The sequence below is a fragment of the Carcharhinus amblyrhynchos genome, chromosome 2 (genome assembly GCF_965287045.1).
Source record: "Carcharhinus amblyrhynchos chromosome 2, sCarAmb.v2.hapA, whole genome shotgun sequence".
Lineage (NCBI taxonomy): Eukaryota > Metazoa > Chordata > Chondrichthyes > Carcharhiniformes > Carcharhinidae > Carcharhinus > Carcharhinus amblyrhynchos.
The window spans coordinates 127,241,379-127,261,745 of record NC_137325.1 but is presented as its reverse complement, the minus strand read 5'-3'; the positions used below and the strand labels follow the sequence as shown (position 1 = coordinate 127,261,745).

At 44.1% G+C, this 20,367-nt stretch overlaps 1 protein-coding gene across 1 annotated transcript in view; it reads right to left on the bottom strand.

Moving 5' to 3' along the window:
• The window catches only part of adarb2 (adenosine deaminase RNA specific B2 (inactive)), a 665,338-nt gene that overhangs the window by 74,604 nt on the left and 570,367 nt on the right, over positions 1–20,367 (bottom strand). The window contains exons 7-8 of the mRNA XM_080217455.1: positions 20,061–20,212; positions 13,352–13,520 (exon numbers count right to left, since the gene is read on the bottom strand). Coding sequence (XP_080073581.1) covers positions 13,352–13,520; positions 20,061–20,212 — 321 coding nt within the window. The remainder of the gene's footprint in view (positions 1–13,351; positions 13,521–20,060; positions 20,213–20,367) is intronic.

Below are 20,367 nucleotides of genomic sequence, written 5' to 3'. Positions count from 1 at the left end.
AAACATTTTTAAAAAAATAAAATAGGAACTCAATGGGTGTGATTTTATAATTTTCCTTTGGCAATTTTATTAAAATGACAAATGTGAGCAAGAAGCACTGATGGATTATTTGTCCGTGTTTAGCAATAGTCTAAGGGTTCATAACTCTCCAATGTTGGACTCAAGAACAGCCGGGAAGCCTGCAACCAAAGACTCTTGTTCAGGCTGCACTAAATATTATTGATGAGGAACTCACACCACATCCTGTAGCTGCACAGTCAAATTGAAAAGTAAATATTTCATATGCAATTTAGGCCCGACATTGGGAAAAATTAATTACATTTTGAATAGCAATAGCAGAAAAGGATACTGCAGCAAAAGTTTCTGTCAGAGAGTAATGGTGTAGCAACTATTGGTAAAAGATAGACTTGTGATTATGTATGACGTCTTTCATAACGGTAGTTAGCATTGCTCACAGCTCCAGGGACCTGGGTTCAATTCCGGTCTTGGGTCACTGCTTGTGTGGAGCTTGCATGTTCCCCCCGTATCTGTGTGGGTTTCCTCTGGATGCTCCAGTTTCCTCCCACACTCCAAAGATGTGCAGGTTAGATCAACTGACCTTGCTAAATTTCTTCTTTGTGTCCTTAGATGTGTAGGTTAGATGGATTAGCTATGATAGGTGTGTGGAGGTTACGAGGATAGGGCAGGGGAGAGGACCTGTGTAAGGTACTCTGTCACACAGTCAGTGCAGACTCAACGGGCCGAATGGCCTCTGTCTGCACGGTAGGGATTCTATGCTTCTATAATCATAGGATGTCAAAAAAGCTTTATCACCAACAAAGAACTCCTGACCAAGTAGCATTGTTGTAAAGTAGGCATCCTTCTCTCAGATTAGGTTAAAGGGAGATTTACGAGAGGTGTCCAAAAGCTTAAAGGGTTCAGAGAGAGTAAATAAGGAGAAACTATTCCTACTAACATAACACAACTTCAAAAAAAAACAACTTGCATTTACATGCCAGTTTTACTGCAGTACAACATGTTTCACATGAGAATAATCCAGCCAAAATTAACACCAAATTAAAGGAGGAGATAGTTGAATCAAAGGTTTGCTCAAAACCACAGGTTCGATTGAGTATCCTAAACCACAAGAGAGAGGTGGGCACGTTTGTCTATTAGGGCACCATCTTAAGATAACCAGCAAAAGAACCAGAGAGGGGATGAGGATTATTTTCCCTGGAAGGAGTTACATAGAACATAGAACACTACAGCACAAACAGGCCCTTCGGCCCACAAGTTGCGTCGCTCATATCCATACCTACCAGGCCATAAGAACTATCTGTAACTCCCAATCCCATTAAATTCACATTAAATTAAATAGGTGCTGCAATGCAAAGCACATTACCTGAAAGCCTGGCAGGAGCTCTGAAGAAGGGGCCATTGGATCCTTACAGTACAGAATGGAGCCTACTCGGGCCCATTGAGTCACCACTGACTCTCCGATAAAGCATCTCACTGAGCATCCCCCACCAATCCCTGTAACCCTGTCCATTTACCATGGCTAATCCATGTAACCAACACATCTTTGGACATTGAGAGGCAATTTATCACGGCCAATCCACCTAATCTATACATATTTGGACATTAAGGCCGGAATTTTACCGGCATGTTAGCTCCGTTTCTGGGGACAGGCTTGGCTTGGAGACCCTCAAATGGGGTCGTACGGAACGTGGGCAGATGTGCCGGTAAATTCCCGCCCTAATGGTAAATTTATTATGGCTGATCCACCTAATCAGCATGTCTTTCAGAGTGCATGAGGAAAGAAAACCGGAGCATCTGGAACAAACCTACATAGACGCGGGGAGAACATGCAAACTTCAAACAATCACCCAATGCTGGAGTTAAACCCGGGTCCCTGGCACTGTGAGACAGCACTGCTAACCACTGTGCCTGCCCTAAGCACACGCAACAGTCAACAACAGTCTAAAGGAGAAATAGGGGAGTGGACTGCCTGGATAGTTCTTTTAAAAATCCTACACAGGGCCAATGAGCCGAACGTCTCTCTCTGCTCTGTTCTACAACTCCAAAGCATTATTTCATGGTGTCACTGCTGTAGAATACTTTATTAACATTCCAAACAATCCTCTTTCACCTTCTTGTTGTAAGCAAGAATAATGGCCTGGAATTTGCTGTTGCAGTGAAGCTGTCACTGTTCACTATCAAAACCAAGTAAAACTGACGGCAATGTTGGCGTCCACACATTCACAGTTAAGCATGGAAATCCAGAGGTTGCTGCCAGTGGTACACTGCCTCTCCACGGAATGCGCTGTTGCGGTCTTCACAGTTGCAACTAACACACAGGTACTGATTTGAGGTGGACATTAACTTTTTATGCCTTATTCTCACTGTAATCGTTATTGAAAATGTTCAGCCTTGTTGAACAAGGTGGAACTGAGTTTTTAATGGCACACTAAATCATAGTATATGCTTGCTTTAGCCTAGTCAATCATAAATCATGGTGAATCATTGTGCTGCTGAACAACTTTGCAACTGCTGAAAAAGTGATTTTACATGTCTCATTCCTTCAGCAATTCCATGGTTTTTTTAACAATAATAAAACATAAGCTTTGTAAAGTTTGTTTAGAATATTGCAACTGCTACATTAACCTCAATGTTGTCCCAGTGCTGATTTTGCTTGCTGTGAAACAATTAAGTCATGAATTATGATTTTTCTTTTCAATTCCTGGTTTGCTGTCTGTGAGAATTCTTCAATCAGATAGGCTAGTGGCCATCGCTGGTGCCACACTCCATACTGGAATGGGGGATATCAATGCTTGAGAGTCCATTAAATCTTTATGGGTGGTATTATTGATAGTCAGTTAATTCAGAAACTCAGCTAAGGTTCTGGGGACTAGGGTTCGAATCACGCCACAGCAGATGGGGGAATTTGAACCTGCTTAAAAATATCTGAAATTAAGTATCTATTGGTGACCGTTGCTGATTGTCACAAAAAACCCTATCTGGTTCACTAATGTCCTTTAGGAAAGGAAATGTGTCATCCTTACCTGGTCTGGCCTACATGTGACTCCAGAGCCACAGCAATGTGGATCTCATAATTACCCTCTGAAATGGTCGTGTAAGCTGTTCGGTTCCAAAGGCAATTAGGGATGGGCAATAAATGCTGGCCAGCCTGTGATGCTCATGTCTCATGAATGAATAAAAATAAAAGCTGTTTCCAAGGTCAGTGTGAGTGTTGTCCTTTCAGTGCCGATTTGCAAAATCCAGGCCAATATATTCTCAGTCCTCTCCCAACCAGACCCACATCACTATTGTATGATGTCCAGTTACCTTACTGCTATAAATGCTTCTAATTCACCAGACTGATTCCTGGAATGGCAGGACTGACATATGAAGAGAGATGGGATCGACTGGGCTTGTACTCACCGGAATTTAGAAGAATGAGAGGGGATCTCATAGAAACATATAAAATCCTGAGGAGACTGGATAAGCTAGATGTGGGAAGAATGTTCCTGATGTTGGGAAAGTGCAGAACGAGGGGTCACAGTCTAAGAATAAGGGGTAAGCCATTCAGGATTGAGATGAGGGAGAATTCCTTTACTCAGAATTTATGAACCAATGGAATTATCTACCACAGAAAGCTGCTGGGGCCAGTTTGTAAGATATGTTCATGAGGGAGCTGGACGTGGCCTTTGCTGCTGAAGGGATCAAGGGGTATGGAGAGAAAGTGGGAGTGGGATACTGAGAGTGCATGATCAGCCATGATCATATTGAATGTTGGGCCAGGCTTGAAGGGCCGAGTGGTCTACTCCTGCACCTATTTTCTATGTTTCTAATTTGATCATACCTAAAGAGATTGCTTTTCGGTTGTGACTGGATAATGGTTAAACTGCCAAATAAACACAACTTTGAGTAAAAGCTATCAAAAGAGTTCATCTGCAGTTCAGTCATTCCTGCGTTAATAAAGATTTGACTGATAATGGTATAGCCTCTCCTTGGGCAGCATAGTTTCACAGTGGTTAGCAACGCTGCCTCACAGAGCTAGGGACATGGGTTCGATTCCCGGCTTGGGCTACACATCTGCGTGGGTTTCTTACTGGTACTCTAGTTTCCTCCCACACTCCAAACATGTGCTGTTCAGTTGACAGGCCATGCTAAATTGACCCTAGTTCAGGGGGATTAGCAGGGTAACTATGGGGTTACAGAGTTAGGGACTGGGTAAGATTGTGGTCGGTACAGGCTCGATGGGCCGACTTACCTCCTTTTGCCCAGTAGGGATTCTATGATTCCACCAGGTTTTCTCTGGATTCAATGGGAACCCCATCTGCATTAGTTCATGAGGCACTCTTCAAAGTCGGAGGCAGGGAAATGAATTGGGATGCGTTTGTCACCAACCTCAGAGGCAGCACCATCTGAATTCTGAGAGAATGCAGTGGGGAAGGGGAGTCTATAATTTAATGACTTACCCAGTGACCGGGGTGGGGGGGATAAATTCCGATCCTTTCTTTTCTCTGTGTTTTTCTTCCTTCCTAATTGGTCATAACCCCCTTTTGTTTGATTTGGTTTGATTTATTATTGTCACATTGTGATACTCATGTATCTTTAAGAATTTCTGTTGAAATTCATGTTCCATTGTTGCCAGGCTGTCTGCTAGAAGTCCTTTTATTGCTGCTTCAATGGCTTAAATGGGGTTTTGTTTATTTTTACTCTGGGCCTTAGGTGCTTTCTGGGATCTATTATAACCTTGCATTGTGAGAAGGAAGATTGATTGACAAGTCCAAGTCAGGTGGTTCCTCTCCAGAAAAATCCAAGGATTCATTTTCAGTTTTAGTTTAGAAGGGGGTAGACATCACACTGAAAGCTGTGTTTTTCTCCCTCTCCCTGGCATTGGAAATTCTGCTGGCTAGCTGGAAGCAAGGCTTTTTGCCCTCCTGAAATGGAAATAAAATCTGCTGTTGGTGGTCAGCTTGCCCAGAATCTCTCTCTCTCCCTGGTGTTTTGGGAAGCTGTTCTGACTCTAAACTTGTCTGTGTGTGCATCAAGAAAACTGCAGCATTCAACTAAAGAACTAAGTTCCAGCATCGCACGAGCATTTGTATTCTTCTGTACTAAACCTGTGATAAGGATTTTGTATATGGAAGCTTGTTTGATTGGAACATTTCCTATATTCATTAAGGGTTATACAAAATCATGTCTTTTTTGTTTGTAATTGGTAAAAGTTGTTGTTAATTTTCTTTCTGTACATGTTAGCTGAATTCTTAAGTAAACTTTGTTTGATAAAAGCTCCCTACTGGGTCATTAGAATCATACCTGCAGTGAAATACCTCATTCTCATCCTAGCCAAATTCAAAGTGCAAAACTTAGATCCAGGTGGACTTCATAAAACACTTTGGAGTTTCTAACCTGAATTATAACATGTATCGGATACAGTAAAAAGTATTGTTTCTTGTGCACTGTACAGTCAGAGCATAGCATTCATAGAGTACATAGGTCTGGTGGGCCAAATGGCCTCCTTCTGCATTGTAGGGATTCTATGATTCTATCGGGGAGAAGGAAAGGAGAGTTTGCAGAATATAGTGTTACAGTCACAGGGTGTAGCAAAAGATCAGCTGAATATATGGTCAGTTCATTCAAAGGTCTGATGGCAGCAGGGCTAGAAGCTGTTCTTTAGTCAGTTGGTACGTGATCTCAGGCTTCTGTATCTTTTTCCTGGTAGAAGGATGGTATGATATGCTGATATCCTGATATTCTGGCTGTTTTTCTGAGGTAGCGGGAAGTGTAGACAGAGTCAATATATGGGAGGCTGGTTTGTGTGATGGACTGGGCTACATTCATGATCTTTTATAGTTTCTTGCGGTCTTGGTCAGAGCAGAAGCCATACCAAGTTGTGAAACATTTAGAAAGAATGCTTCCTATAGTACATCTGTAAAAATTGCTGAGAGTCGTAGTGGACATATCAAATTTCCGAAGCTTCTGAAGAAAGTAAAGGCATTGGTGGGCTTTCTTAATTATAGGGTGAGTGTGGAGAGACCAGGACAGGTTGTTGGTGATCTGGGCACCTAGAAACTTGAAGCTCGCGACCATTTCTACTTCACTACTGTTTATATAGACAGGAGCATGTCCTTCACTACACTTCCTCAAGTCAATAAGTATCTCCTTCGTTTTACTGACATTGAGGGAGAGATTATTGTCATTGCACCATTTCACTAGATTTGTTATAACATTTTTGCCATTCAGCACTGTATTATGCAAAACTGTCCTCCTAACTTCCACTGAACTGATTCATTTTGATAGGAAGGATGAGGAGAGGCAACATTAAATAAAAGAGACAGATCTAAAGGGGCAGAAACTCCTTGATGCACATGTCTATGTGCAGACATCATGGAAGGTTTCAGGACAGGTTTAGAGTGCAGTTAATGAAGGATATATGATCCTGGGCCTTTTAAATAGGGGCAAAGGGAGCAAAAATTGGGCAGCTATGATAAATCTGCGTAAAAGGCTGGTTTGGCTGCAGCTGGAGTATCGTGTCCAGTTCTGGGTATTACACTTAGAATCACTGAATCCCTACAGTACAGAAGGAGACTATTTGGCCCATTGCGTCTGTACCGATTACTATCCCACCCTCATTACTCCCTTAACCCTCATTTACCCTGCTAATCCTCTGAAACTGGGGGCAATTTAGTACAGCCAATCAACCTAACCCGCACATCTTTGGACTGTGGGAGGAAACTGGGGCACCTAGAGGAAACCCACGCAGACATGGGGAGAAAGTGCAAACTCCACACAGACAATGAGCTGAGTCCAGAATTGAACCCGGGTCCCTGGCGCTGTGAGACAGCAGTGCCATCGTGCCACCTTTAGGAAGATTATGACGGCTGTCGAGAAGGTGTGGATATGATTAGCGAGAATGGTTCCAGGGTTGATGAACTTCAGTCATGTGGACAAATTAGAGAAGCAGGGACTGAAGATTAAGCTAGGAGTGTTCAAAATCATGGGAGATCTGGGCAGGATGGGTAGGGAAGAACTGTTGGTGAAGGGCCAAGAGCTATTGGGCAACTGATTAAGGGTGGCAATAAATGAAGCAAGATGACATGAGAAAAGTTGTTGTCCACACAGCAAGTGGCCAGCATCTGGAATGCCCCCATCTCACCCCTCCCCCCCCCACATCTTCCTCTGTCACATCTTACTCTCTGATTTCAGCTTCACTGCTCTTTGGCCATTCACACCTTGTACTCTCTCTATGGACTGCCATTAGCAGCCTTCCCCCTTGTTTTTGTGGCTATAACAGCAGTGCCATCGTGCCACCTTTAGGAAGATTGTGATGGCTTTCGAGAAGGTGTGGTCACGATTAGCAAGAATGGTTCCAGGGTTGATGAACTTCAGTCGCGTGGAACTTCAGTCATCTTTCGCCGACCACAATCCCAGCCAAGACCTCTCCTTATAAGCCTGTGCATTTACCTTAACTAGCCCCCTGACACTAAGGGCCAATTTAGCAAGGACAATCCACTTAACGCACACATCTTCCATTCCTTCACTGCATCTTTCATTCCCTCACCCCACAGTATAAATATCTCCCACATTCTATGCCTTTTAGCTTTGACAAAGGTTCGTCTGGACTCCAAATGTCTGCTCTTTTCTCTCCTCAGAGGTGCTGCCAGACCTGCTGAGATTTTCCAGCATTTTCTCTTTTGGTTTCAGGTTCCAGCATCCGCAGTAATTTGCTTTATTCTGGAGTGCACTGCCTGTGAGTGTGGTGGAGGCAGATTCAACTGTAGATTTCAAAAGAAAATTGGGTAATTATCCGAAGCGAAAACATTTGGAGGGCCACAGGCAAAAGTGGAGCAGTGACACTCAGTGAGTTGCTCTTAGAGAGAGCTGGCATGGACACAATCGGCTAAATGGCCTCCCTCTGTGCTGCAAACTATTCTCCGACTCCCACAAATACCAGACCCTTACACAAGCTGCATATCGCATGGTGCTACTCTGAGTCATGGGGCTACTCAGTTTCATAATAGCTTGGCAAATTATCTTTCTGGTGATACACTTAAACGCATAATAGCTTTGCGAAGTATACAGCTGAATTCACTTTCTTGAGAGCCCTATAAGTTAGGTTAAACAGGAGAAGATGGAGCATCATTGCAAATTCAATGCTGCAATCACAAATTTCTGTTTGAACGGAGGAACGCTAAACCCCAGCTTCCATTGAAGAAGCAGAAGACTCTCCTGCCCATCTTGGGGGGCCACGGTGGCAAAGTGGTAATGCCACTGGATTTGTAATCCAGAGGCCCATGTTTTGGGGACGTGGGTTCAAATCCCACCTTTGTAGTTGGTGGGAGTTAAATTCAATTACATAAATGTGGAATATGAAGTTAGTCTCAGTAATGGTGACCATGAAACTATTCATAAGATATCGGAGTAGAATTAGGCCATTTGGCCCATTGAGTCTGCTCCACCATTCGATCATGCTCCTCATCCCCATTTTCTTGCCTTCTCCCCGTAAACTATTATTGTTTGTTGTAAAAAAAACCATCTGATCCACTAATGCCATCCTTACTTGTGACTCCAGGTACATGGCAATGTAGGTGACTCTTAACTGCCTCCTGAAATGGTCAGGCAAGCATTCAGTTCAAGGACAGTTAGGGATGGACAACAAATGAAGACCATACCCATGATGCCCACATCCTATGAAAGAACTGAAAAAAGATTCTCAGCACCAATTCATTTCATCTGCTTAAGCGAATGCTTTCCGCTTCTTGAGAGTAGAGATTGACCTTGTGAGGGAAACAATAATATTTTCAGTCCACCACAACATTATGTCCCACTCTTTTTTGAAAAACTTTTTGAAAGCTGAATCTAAATGCAGAACCGAGGTTCTGAAGTGGAACTGTGAGGGAGGGGAAGAATTTACACTGGAATATATTTCTCCCAGAAATGCTGTTAGAATCATAGAGTCCCTGCAGTACCAATTGGTCCATTGAGTCTGCACTGACCACAATCCCATTGAGACCCTAACCCCATGCATTTACTCTAGCTAGCCCCCTGACACTAAGGGTCAATTTAGCACGGCCAATCCACCTAACCTGCACATCTTTCAGACTGTGGGCGGAAACTGGAGCACCCAGAGGAAACCCACGCAGACACGGGGAGAATGTGCAGACTCCACACAGACGGTGACCCAAGTTAGGAATCAAACCCGGGTCCCTGGCACTGTGAGGAAGCAGCGCTATACACTGTGCCACTGTGCCGTCCCAGGAAATAAAGTGAAATAATGTGACTGAATACAGGAAAAAAGGCTTTTCTGGAGACAGTGAAGTAGGAGGCCATATAATGGTTTAGCATGTGGATACACAAAGTCCAACTTTGCCTGGGATGTTTCTGCAACCCAACATCTCTTCTGATCACAAACATGCTTGCTGAAATGGAGGGGGTCAGGACCAAGGATGGATACATCTTGCACTGAGTGTTTCCAAAGCCCAAGGCTCTTGGGGTTGGTATGATTGTACTGGGTTATATCACTCTCCATCTTGTTTCCAACCTCCCCCTTCCAACCCAAACCACTAGGGTCAATTGCCACCTTTCTCAGGTAGTCTCCTATCAATCTGTACCTTTGTTGTGCCACTCATACATTCCGATCGCTTTAATGGACGCTTTTAGCACCTCTCTCAGCCTTTGTTATCACTATTTACATTCCTGTTGTCCAATTACAGCACAACCCCCACCCTCATAGCATAAATCTTGTCTGACTGTTTTTGCCTTCAGTTTTAATGAAGGGTCATCCAGACTTGAAACGTTGGCTCTATTCTCTCTCCACAGATATTGTCTGACCTGCTGACTTTCTCCAGCATTTCAGATTCCAGCATCTGCAGAATTTTGCCGTCATCTTAATGGGTATACTGAGGGCCACCTTGCTCAATGAGAAGTCTTGCAAAAGCCTTCTGAGGATTGAGAACAGGCCCCACAGGAGGGTCCAGTGAACATATTTTAGATGCCCTCCGCCCCCCCCCCCCCCACTCACCTACTGGATGATTAGAAGACAAGTTCTCAGACATGGATTTCAATAAGAGCCACGCACAAAGGAGGCCGCTGGTAGCATGCTCAGTGTTCTCATGGGGTGGGGAGGGAGTACTTGCAAAACAACTCTCCAGAGCATTCAAGAAACACCGGATCTTCAACACCTCCCCCGCAACATATGGTTATCACTACTGCCTCACAGTAGCAGCCTCACACCCAGGTTCAATTCCTGGTTTGGGTCACTGTTTGTGCAGAGTCTGCACATTCTCCCCATGTCTGTGTAGGCTTCCTCCAGGTGCTCCGGTTTCCTCCCACAGTCCGAAAGACGTGCTGGTTAGGTGCATCGGCATTGCTAAATTCTCCCTCAGTGTACCCGAACAGGCGCCGGAGTGTGGCGACTAGGAGATTTTCACAGTAACTTCATTGCACTGTTAATGTAAGCCTACTTGTGACTAGTCAATAAACTTAAACTTAACACTCACGTGCATTCATCAGAATGGCAGCTAGCCAGAAGCCATGAAAATTCACCTTCCTTAACAATCTTGCTGATTTGTAAAATGGGTATGCACAGATGGCGTAATTCAGCCCACCATCCAACAAACTAACTATGATCTTTCTCTACAGCCTAGCCATGACTGCTGTACTATATTCTATACCCTTCCCTTCCCTTCTCCCCTACGTATGGAATGCTTTGTCTGTATAGCGCGCAAAAAACAATACTTTTCACCATATATCAATACATGTGACAATAATAAATCAAATCAAAGATGAAGAATCAATCACTCTTCCCAGCTCATACTCCATAGACCTGGTTTTCTATCACCTTTATCCCATTTTCTTTTGAACGTTACTGTTGGATTTGTCGTCATCACCATGCCACCCCACCCCCCCTCCCCCATTTTGAGTAGTGAATTCCACATCTTAACAACTTGCTGCATGATAAAATATTCTTTCACTTTCCTCAGAGGTTATTTGACGAAAGTCATTTTCCTTCAGCGCAATTTATTTTCCTTAACGCTTCCAAGTGCACATCAGTGAAAAGACAATGAAAGAAAACGAGACAAGAGCAGCTATTGCAAAAGCTCGTGCATTGAATAATCAAAGGTGAGCAGGAGAATAAATAGAGAGCAGAAACCTGCATTTGTATAGCACCTCTAACGTCTCAAAGCGCTTCACAGGAGCAATTACTGGACACAACCTGACACCGAGGTGTTATTTGGATAACAGAAAGCTTGGTCATGGAGGTGGATTTTAAGGAGCGTCTTAAAGAAAGAGAGAGAGAGAGTTGTAGAGAAGGGGAAAGATTTCATGTAGGATCTAGCTTAGGGTCTAGACGATTGAATGCACGGCCTCTAAAGGCATGAATGAGGAACTAGTGCCGAGTATTTCACCAGCCGAGCCAGAAGGAGCATTGCAATTGCCTTCTCAAACATACCTAAGGCCTGACTTTTCATATAGATGGAGAGGTTCTGCACTTTTGTGAAAATGGTTACAGAAGCCTGGATCTAGGAGTCTCATTTCCCCACCCTTCCTGAACACAGTCTTCACAATTTTCACAGAATGGGGAGGGGGTGAGTTGCACTTTACACACCCTTGACTCAAGGGGGCAACTGCACAAGTTAAAGCACAGCTGCCTTCAAACTGATCTGTTTTTAGCTCTTGGGATGTCCAAAACGTGACTTGCCACTTTAGACCTGGAAAGGAAAAATTTGTGGAAATATTTGGACAGTTTAGATCCCCTTTTGTAGCAGCAGCGGAATTTTTTGGAGGTAGGGTCCCTTTTTCAGGCCTGAGTATTACTCCACAAGAATCCTGGTCGTTGACACACGACAGTAATAATGAAAGAATGGGAACAGGATGGCTGCAACAGAGAATGGAACATAAGAACATAAGAAATAGGAGCAGGAGTAGGCCATCTAGCCCTTCGAGCCTGCCCCGCCATTCAATAAGATCATGGCTGATCTGTTGTGGCTCAGTTCCACTTTCCCGCCCTCTCCCCATAACCCTTAATCCCCTCTCTTATCAAAAACCCATCAACCCGCTTCTTAAAAATATTTAGCGAGGTAGCCTCCACCACTTCAACGGGCAGAGAATTCCAGAGATTCACCACCCTTTGAGTGAAGAAGTTCCTCCTCAACTCCGTTCTAAACCGCCCCCCCTTTATCTTGAGGCTGTGCCCCCTAGTCCTATTATCCTTTCTGAGTGGGAAGAGTCTCTCCACCTCTATCCTATCCATCCCATTCATCATCTTATACGTCTCAATGAGATCTCCCCTCATTCTTCTAAACTCTAACGAGTACAAGCCTAGTTTATTCAGCCTCTCCTCATAGCTCAACCCCCTCAACTCCGGCATCAGCCTAGTGAGACTGCCTTCTTCAAATGGGCAATTATTATCTAATTTACTAAATTGGATGGTAAACTTTAGAATTTACTATCTAAAAAAACTCATTGATATAAATTAATTTAAATTTAAATTAAACTTAAACTTAAAAACATTTAAGATTAATTATTAGTGTCACAAGTAGGTTTACATTAACACCACAATGAAGTTACTGTGAAAATCCCCTAGACCATTTATCCAATATCCCATTACAGATATTGAAAGAGGAAAACCTTATCTTGTTCATGATTGCTACAGAATCCCACTGTTTTTGAAATGTTTCAGGAATTCTGCCTCTAATCCCATGCTGGGAATTCCATTCCAGGTGGCTGTCACTCTGAGGATGAGTTTCACCTTGCCAATTGGGTGAAATACATTGAATGCATTCAAGAAGCGGCTGGATATAGCACTTGGGGGTTAATGGGATCTAAGGTAATGGGGAGAAAGCATGATCAGGCTGTTGAGTTGGATGATCAGCCACGATTGGTGCAGCAGGCTCGAAGGGCCAAATGGCCTACGTTTCTATGAAATGAAAATTTAGTGCTTTTGACAGTACTATTCCCATTGAGTGATGGGTGGTGATGACCTTCACAGTATTGGCATGGTGTTAGCCATTTGATCATTCACTCTGTGGTGTCCATGTGCACACAAAGCATTCTCCTAATTAGAGCTGTGATCTCATGAGCAAAAAGCCCCCCAGATATTGATCTTGATAGTCTCCAGCTGAAAATGTGGCACACCATCACCCGGTGATAAAATACTAGTTTCTGCACTGCATCTTACAACCTCTCTAAGTGAAATAAGAACTTTTGCTGCAAATGCATTGTGTGCATTTTGTGCTGTGTGGATAGATGGATGAAATGAATTAATGCAGTGAAGCAGACATCAGAGGAGAGGTCAGTGCAATATTAGCAATTGCAGGGAGTCTGCAGTTTCTGCTCCGCTCGCAAGTGTTTCTGCTCCTACCTGTTAATTTTGTCAGTGCAGGACATTGTGAGCAGCTGCTCTCCCTGTAGTACGCCGTCCCACGTCTGGATGGAGTGGCAGGACCGGATGGGGATGGTGCCTTCTCCGGATTCAATCTTGGTCCTTAGGTGTCCCCGCACTTTCCTGTTCAATGGTTTACTGTGGTGCACTAGAAAACAGAAAATGCTGCCTTCAATCTGTGCTGAAGAGACCTGGGGGTGGGTGGGGTGGGGGGGAGGGTGCAATCTTGCTAGAAGATTCAAAGTGCCGAATAAATGTGAAAACGGGAGAGAATTGCGCCCATATTTTGGGCGAGCACCTAGATACAAGCGTACCGCACTGAAAAAGACAAGGCAAAGTGTGAGACTGGGGCTTAGAAGATCTATTTCCCAAAGATCTGACAATCCATCCTGTACCTAAACTGATCCAAACCCTGGGGATGAGGCTCTTTGCATTAACGAGATACCTGACCACAGTACTTGAAACACTTAATGGACATTTGCTCCTTTTGAGGGAGGGGGGCAATAGACTATCAGGAATGTGGGAGCAGCACAGCACTGCTGTCTGTCATCAGGGCAAAGCATTCTGGCTTGTAAGAAGTTAAATTTATTATTGTCAGGTGTATTGGGATACAGTGAAAAGTATTGTTTCTTGAGTGCTATACAGACAGAAACATACCATTCATGGCGTATATAGGGGAAAAGAAAAGGAGAGGGTGTAGAATGTAGTGTTGCAGTTACAGGTAGGGTGTAGAGAAAGATCAACTTCATATAAGGTCGGTCCATTCAAATGCAGCAGGGAAGAAACTATTCTTGAGTTGGTTGGTATGTGACCTCAGATTTTTGTATCTTTGCACCACGCAGCATCTGCATTCCTAACGGAAAGTGATTGATCTGTGATTGGATCACCATTAGGAGGCCAGCATTGTGAGAGTACAGCGCACGTTGTCATACTTGGCATGCAGGCAACAGTAGTGGAATGGGCAGTACCTTTATCAGGTCACACACACACACACACACACACACACATCATAATCAGATGGAGGTATTCATAGAATCATAAAATCGGAACAGAAGGAGGCCATTCGGCCCATCACACCTGCACCGACAGGCCCTATCCCTCTACCCCCACGTATTTACCCTGCTAATCCCCCTGACGCCGGGACAATTTAGCATGGTCAATCCACCTAACCCGCACATCATGTTTCATTGCCCTAGCTTGTATGGTCCTTTATCCTGAGCAGGTTGGGAGCTATGGGAATGGGGATTGCCGTTAGCTTAAACATGGCTGGAGTTGCACGATACCGCTCCCTCTTCCCCCCCTCCGGTGTTTGCTCAATTCCTTTTTCAATCTGGGAAGGAATTTCTCAAGGATACGTAAATGTTGTGCTCACACAGAAAAATGTTTGCAAGAGTGTAGCACATTAGATAGCGTAGATAAAAAGTCGTAGGGTTACAGAAGGTACATTGTACATGTAACTGAAAGAGAAAGTACCTACAGTGGAATTTCTATGGGTCAAATCAGCTCACCTCAAATGACACTGCTCTTATGCTAAAGGCAAAACACACACAGGCTGCAATAATTAGTTGACTCCATCAGTGGAAACTATTTATTAAATAATGAAAGATCAGTGCATTTATGTCAGCATGGAGGCTGTGAAAGGCGTTGGCTTGGAATATTTGGACGGCTGCAGAAATCAAATGGTATGCGACTACAAATCTGAAGTTATATTAATGTACCCAATATAATATCGTAGAAATGTTGGGGATACAGGGTTTAGCGAGAGGGAGGAACTGAAGGAATCAGTATTAGTAGAGAAAAGGGGAAATTGATGGGATTGAAGGTTTATGAATCCCCAGGGCTGGACAATCTATTCCCCAGGGTGCTTAAGAAAGTGGCTGTAAAATAATTAATGCATTAGTGGTCATCTTTCAAGATTCCATAGACTTTAGAACAATTTTTACAGATTGGAGGGTAGTGAATGTAACCCCAATATTTAAAAAGGGAGGTAGAGACGAAACAGGGAATTATAGACCAGTCAGCCTGACTCCACAGCCTGACCTTCTAACTCCACTCTCAAACTTCTGCCATTCTCTACTTCCATCATCTCCTTAGGAACACTCAAACATGTATGTTTCCACCTTCTTTTCTCTGTCAGAGAGTAAGCGCTGGATTAGGAGAACTCCTTAAATCTTAAAAGACAATTAAGAAGGTAGAAGGGGACGTTCTGGAGTCCATTACCAAGGATTGTATAGCCGAGCACTTGGAAACCAGTGGCAGAATCAGGCAGAGTCAGCACGGATTTACAAAAGAGAAATCATGCTTGACAAATCCACTGGGATTCTTCGAGGATGTAACTCATTAAGTTTATGAGGTGGAGCCAGTGGATCTGGGCTATTAGGACTTTTGAAAGGATTTTGACAAAGTCCCACATAACAGATTGGTGTATAAAATTAAAGGGCATGGGGTTGAGGTAGTGTACAAATAGAAACCCTACAGTGCAGAAAGAGGCCACTTGGCCCATCAAGTCTACACCGACCACAATCCCACCCACGGCCTACCTTCATATCCCTACATATTTTCCTGCTAATCCCTCTAACCATACTGAGATGGATAGAAAACTGATTGGCAGAAAGAGAAACAAAGAGTAGGAATAAATGGGTCATTTTCCAAATGGCAGGCAGTGTGACTAGTGGGGTAATGCAGGGATTAGTGCTGGGACCCCAGCTATTCACTATATATAGTAAGGATTGCTAACAATAGTGATGATAATAAACGAAAGATCCCAGAAGGAGCACAATAGATGGCCCCAAAGGAGGATGGCATGGAGGCACAGTAGTTAGCACTGCCGCCTCACAGCACCAGGGACCTGGGCTCAATTCCAGCCTCAGATCACTGTCTGTGTGGAGTTTGCACGTTCTCCCTGTGACTGCATGGGTTTCCTCCGGGTGCTCTGGTTTCCTTCCACAGTCCAAAGATGTGCACATAGGTGGATTGGCCATGGTAGACCACCCCTTAATGTCCAGAGATGTGTAGGTTAGGGGGATTAGCCATGGCAAATGCACAGGATTACAGAAAGGGTGGGATGGGGATAGTGTTGGTGGTATTCTTTTGGAAAGTTAGTGTAGACTCGATGGGTCAAATCATAGAATCCCTACAGTGCAGAAGGAGGCCATTCAGGCCATCAAATCTGCACCGATCACAACCCCACCCAGGCCCTACTCCCCTAACCCCACATATTTACCTTGCTCTTCCCCCTGACACTAGAGTCAATCTATCATGACCAATCAACCTAACCCACACACCTTTGGATTGTGGGAGGAAACCTGAGCATCGGAGGAAACACATGCAGGCACGGGGAGAACATGCAACCTCCACACACACAGTGACCCGAGGCCAGAGTTGAATCCGGGTTCCTGGCACTGTGAGGCAGCAGTGCCAACCGCTGTGCTGCCATGCTGCCAGATAGCCTCCTTCTGCATTGTAGGAATTCTATGGTAACACACTCAAATAGAGGAGCATTTCATGAGCTCATTTTGTCCTTCCATTTCCTCTTCGTAGGGCAGGGAGAATTTGATGAGCTACAAGGAATATGTAAAGATTACCTCTCATCACAGCATGAACTGTCATTCCCTGTATCTGAATCAAACACTTTGCAACATCCACTCCAGGGAACTGAGCACATCACCGAGACTGACAGTTTAGTACAGCCCAGATGCAGCATTGCACTTCTGGAAGTGTCATATTTCTGTAATGTTAAACCAAGGTGCAGACTGCCAGGTGGACGTTAAAGATTCCCTGGCGCTGGTTGAGGAAGAGCAGTGTGAGCTGTTCCCAGTGTCCCGGACAATATACGTCTCATTATCAATATCAGTAAAACAGACAGATCCAATTCAGGTGGCAGCTTTTTTTTTATTCATTTGTAGGATACGGGCATCGCTGGGTGGCCAGCATTTATTGTCCATCCCTAGATGCCCTTGAGAAGGTGGTGGTGAGCTGCCTTTTTGAATTGCTGCCGTCCCTATTCTGTGGCTTGATTCACAATGCTGCTAGGGAGAGAATTCCAGGATCTTGACCCAGCGACTTTGAAGGAATGGCGATATATTTTCAAATCAGGATGGTGAGTGGCTTGGAGGGGAACTTGCAGGTGGTGGGGTTCCCATTTATCTGCTGCCCTTGTCCTAGATGGAAGTGGATGTGGGCTTGGAAGGTGTAGTCTAAGGATCTTTGGTGAATTGCTGCAGTGCATCTTGTAGATAGTACACACTGCTGCTACTGAGTGTCAATGTTGGAGGGAGTGAATGTTTGTGGATGGGGTGCCAATCAAGTGGGCTGCTTTGTCCTGGATGGTGTCAAGCTTCTTGAGTGTTGTTGGAGCTGCACCCATCTAGGCAAGTGGGGAGTATTCCACCATACTCCTAACTTGTGCCTTGTAGGTTGTGGATCGGCTCTGGGGAGTCAGGAGGTGAACTGACTGTCACATTTCCTATCTTATAACAGTGAGTATAATTCAAAAATGTTGTTCATTGGTGACACTATTTGTTGCCTTTATCATTTGGAAACAGCTGTAGCTTCCCTTGCTCCATTGGCGGCCTCCTCTATCTGGGAAAAGTACCTTTTGCAGAATAAAATGTCAGGCTGACGGAGATTGGTGAAGATCTATTTTTCGAAGGATGCGTTATATTTGTCTCATTTTCTCTCCCCTTCCATTGAAAATGCTTATTTATTATTGTCACGGATAGGCTTACGTTAACACTGCAATGACTTTACTGTGAAAATTCCCCTATTGCCATACCACGATGCCTGTTCAGGTACACGAAGGGGAAGTCTTGGCCTAGTGGTATTTTTACTAGACTATTAATCCAGAACCACAGTTAATGTCCTTGGGACCCGGGTTCTAATACCGCCACGGCAGTTGGTATAATTTGAATTCAATAAAAAATATCTGGAATTAAGAATCTACTGACGACCATTGTTGATTGTTGGAAAAAACCCATCTGGTTCACTAATGCCCTTTAGGGAAGGAAACCTGCCATCCTTACCTGGTCTGGCCTACATATGACTCCAGAGCCACAGCAACGTGGTTGACTCTCAACTGCTCAGTTCAAAGGCAACTAGGGATGGACAATAAATGCTGACCAGCCAGCGATGCCTGTGTCACAAGAACAAATATAAAAGGGGCAATTTAGCATAGCCAATGCGTCTCATCAGCACGTCTTTTGGAGGAAACCGGAGCACCCAGAGGAAATCCATGCAGACAGGGGAGAATGTGCAAACTCCGCACAGACGGTGACCCGAGGCCAGAATTGAACTCAAGTCCCTGGTGCGGTGAGGCAGCAGTGCAAATCACTGTGCCACCGTGCCATCTATTTACTCAGGCATTTGCTCGAAATGGAGAATAGTCAGGCACTTGAGATGGAGAATAGTCAGGCACTGACTATTCTCTACATTGCAACTACACTTCAAAAACACTACATTATTTGTAGAGCACTTTAGGATGCCCCTGGGGTTGTGAACCTAAACAGCAGTGTTTCTCTTTTCTTTGGAAGAAGAATAATGGATTTGTCCTGGTCAATATTTATCCCTCAATCAACATCAGAAAAACAGAAACAGATTATCTGGTCATTATCACATTACTATTTATGGGAGCACGTTGTATGAAAATTGGTTGCCATGCATCCTACTTCGCAACAGTTGCTGCATTTCAAGAGTACTTCATTTGGTTTAAAGTGCTTTGCGATCCCTGATATTATGAAAGGAGATGTTAAAATAAAGGTGCTTCCTTTTCAATGATATTCAAATTGACTCCACTGGCTGTGCACTGCTTTGACTCGGGGATGTGAAATATTCTAGCTTGCTCGATATGTAAACGCAAGTTATTATTGCCGCTATGCTTTCCATTGTCAGCATTCCTGTGTCGGAACTGATGGATTCTGAGGTGTTCACTAAATCCTCCTTATCTTAATACGTTCCCCGCATGCAAGATGTTTCAGCATTTGAGCAGGAGTGAACTTGCGAAACATTGTGTGGTGAATTTTAAAAGGTCATAAATTGTGCTTCTGCCAAATAGCACAAGCACGGGGTAGAAAATCCGACTGCTTGTTCTGAAAGCTTGTTGTTGGTGACTATTTAATTGGAATATTGTACATCTCCAGTAATTCCATTGTGTGTGTTCTGTAGAAGACCTGTACTTTTCTTATTATTCAGTCGTGGGACATGGGTGTTATTTATTGTCCACCCCGACTTTGAGGGCAGTTGAGCGTCAACCTCATTGCTGTGTCTCTGGAGACACATAGAAACAGAGAAGATAGGAGCAGGAGGAGGTGATTTGGCCCTTCAAACATTTCATCATGACTGATTATCCAATTCAATAGCCTAATCCTGCTTTCTCTCCACAACCTTTGATCCCATTCACCCCAAATGTTATATCTAGTCGCCAGGCCAGGTAAGGACAGCAGATTTCCTTCCCTAAAGTAAACCAGATGGGTTTTTCCGACAATCAACAATGGCTTTGTGGTCATCGTTCGGATATTTTTTACTGAGCTCAAATTCCACCACCTGCTGTGACGGGATTCGAACCCAGGTCCCCAGGGCATTAACTGAGTTTCTGGACTAATAGTCTGGCGATAATACCACTGTGCCACTACCTTCCCAATTTTGAAAACGCACGATGACCGTGGACATCCTGCGCTAAGATGGTTACACTTACATTCAGCCCTTGCTTCTCGGTGAGAGTTCAGGCGTGCATCTCCACATGGAGGTGTGCTGATGTATAGATGGAAAAGGATGCCCTCTTTCAGCTTGTAGCCTCCCTCCTTCTGTTGAGCAAAAATTGACCGGTCCCAGTCATCTGGCCGTTTACTTTCGAAAACAGAGAGAGATTTGATCAGTACATTCATTTGATGAATTGCCTATTAGCAAACTGCATTCAGTTCTCAGCAAGCAGGGGTTATCCAAGTAGTTCATGTCATAATCTTTGCAGAGTTTGGCAATAATGCCTGTGCGGGCGCACTGTG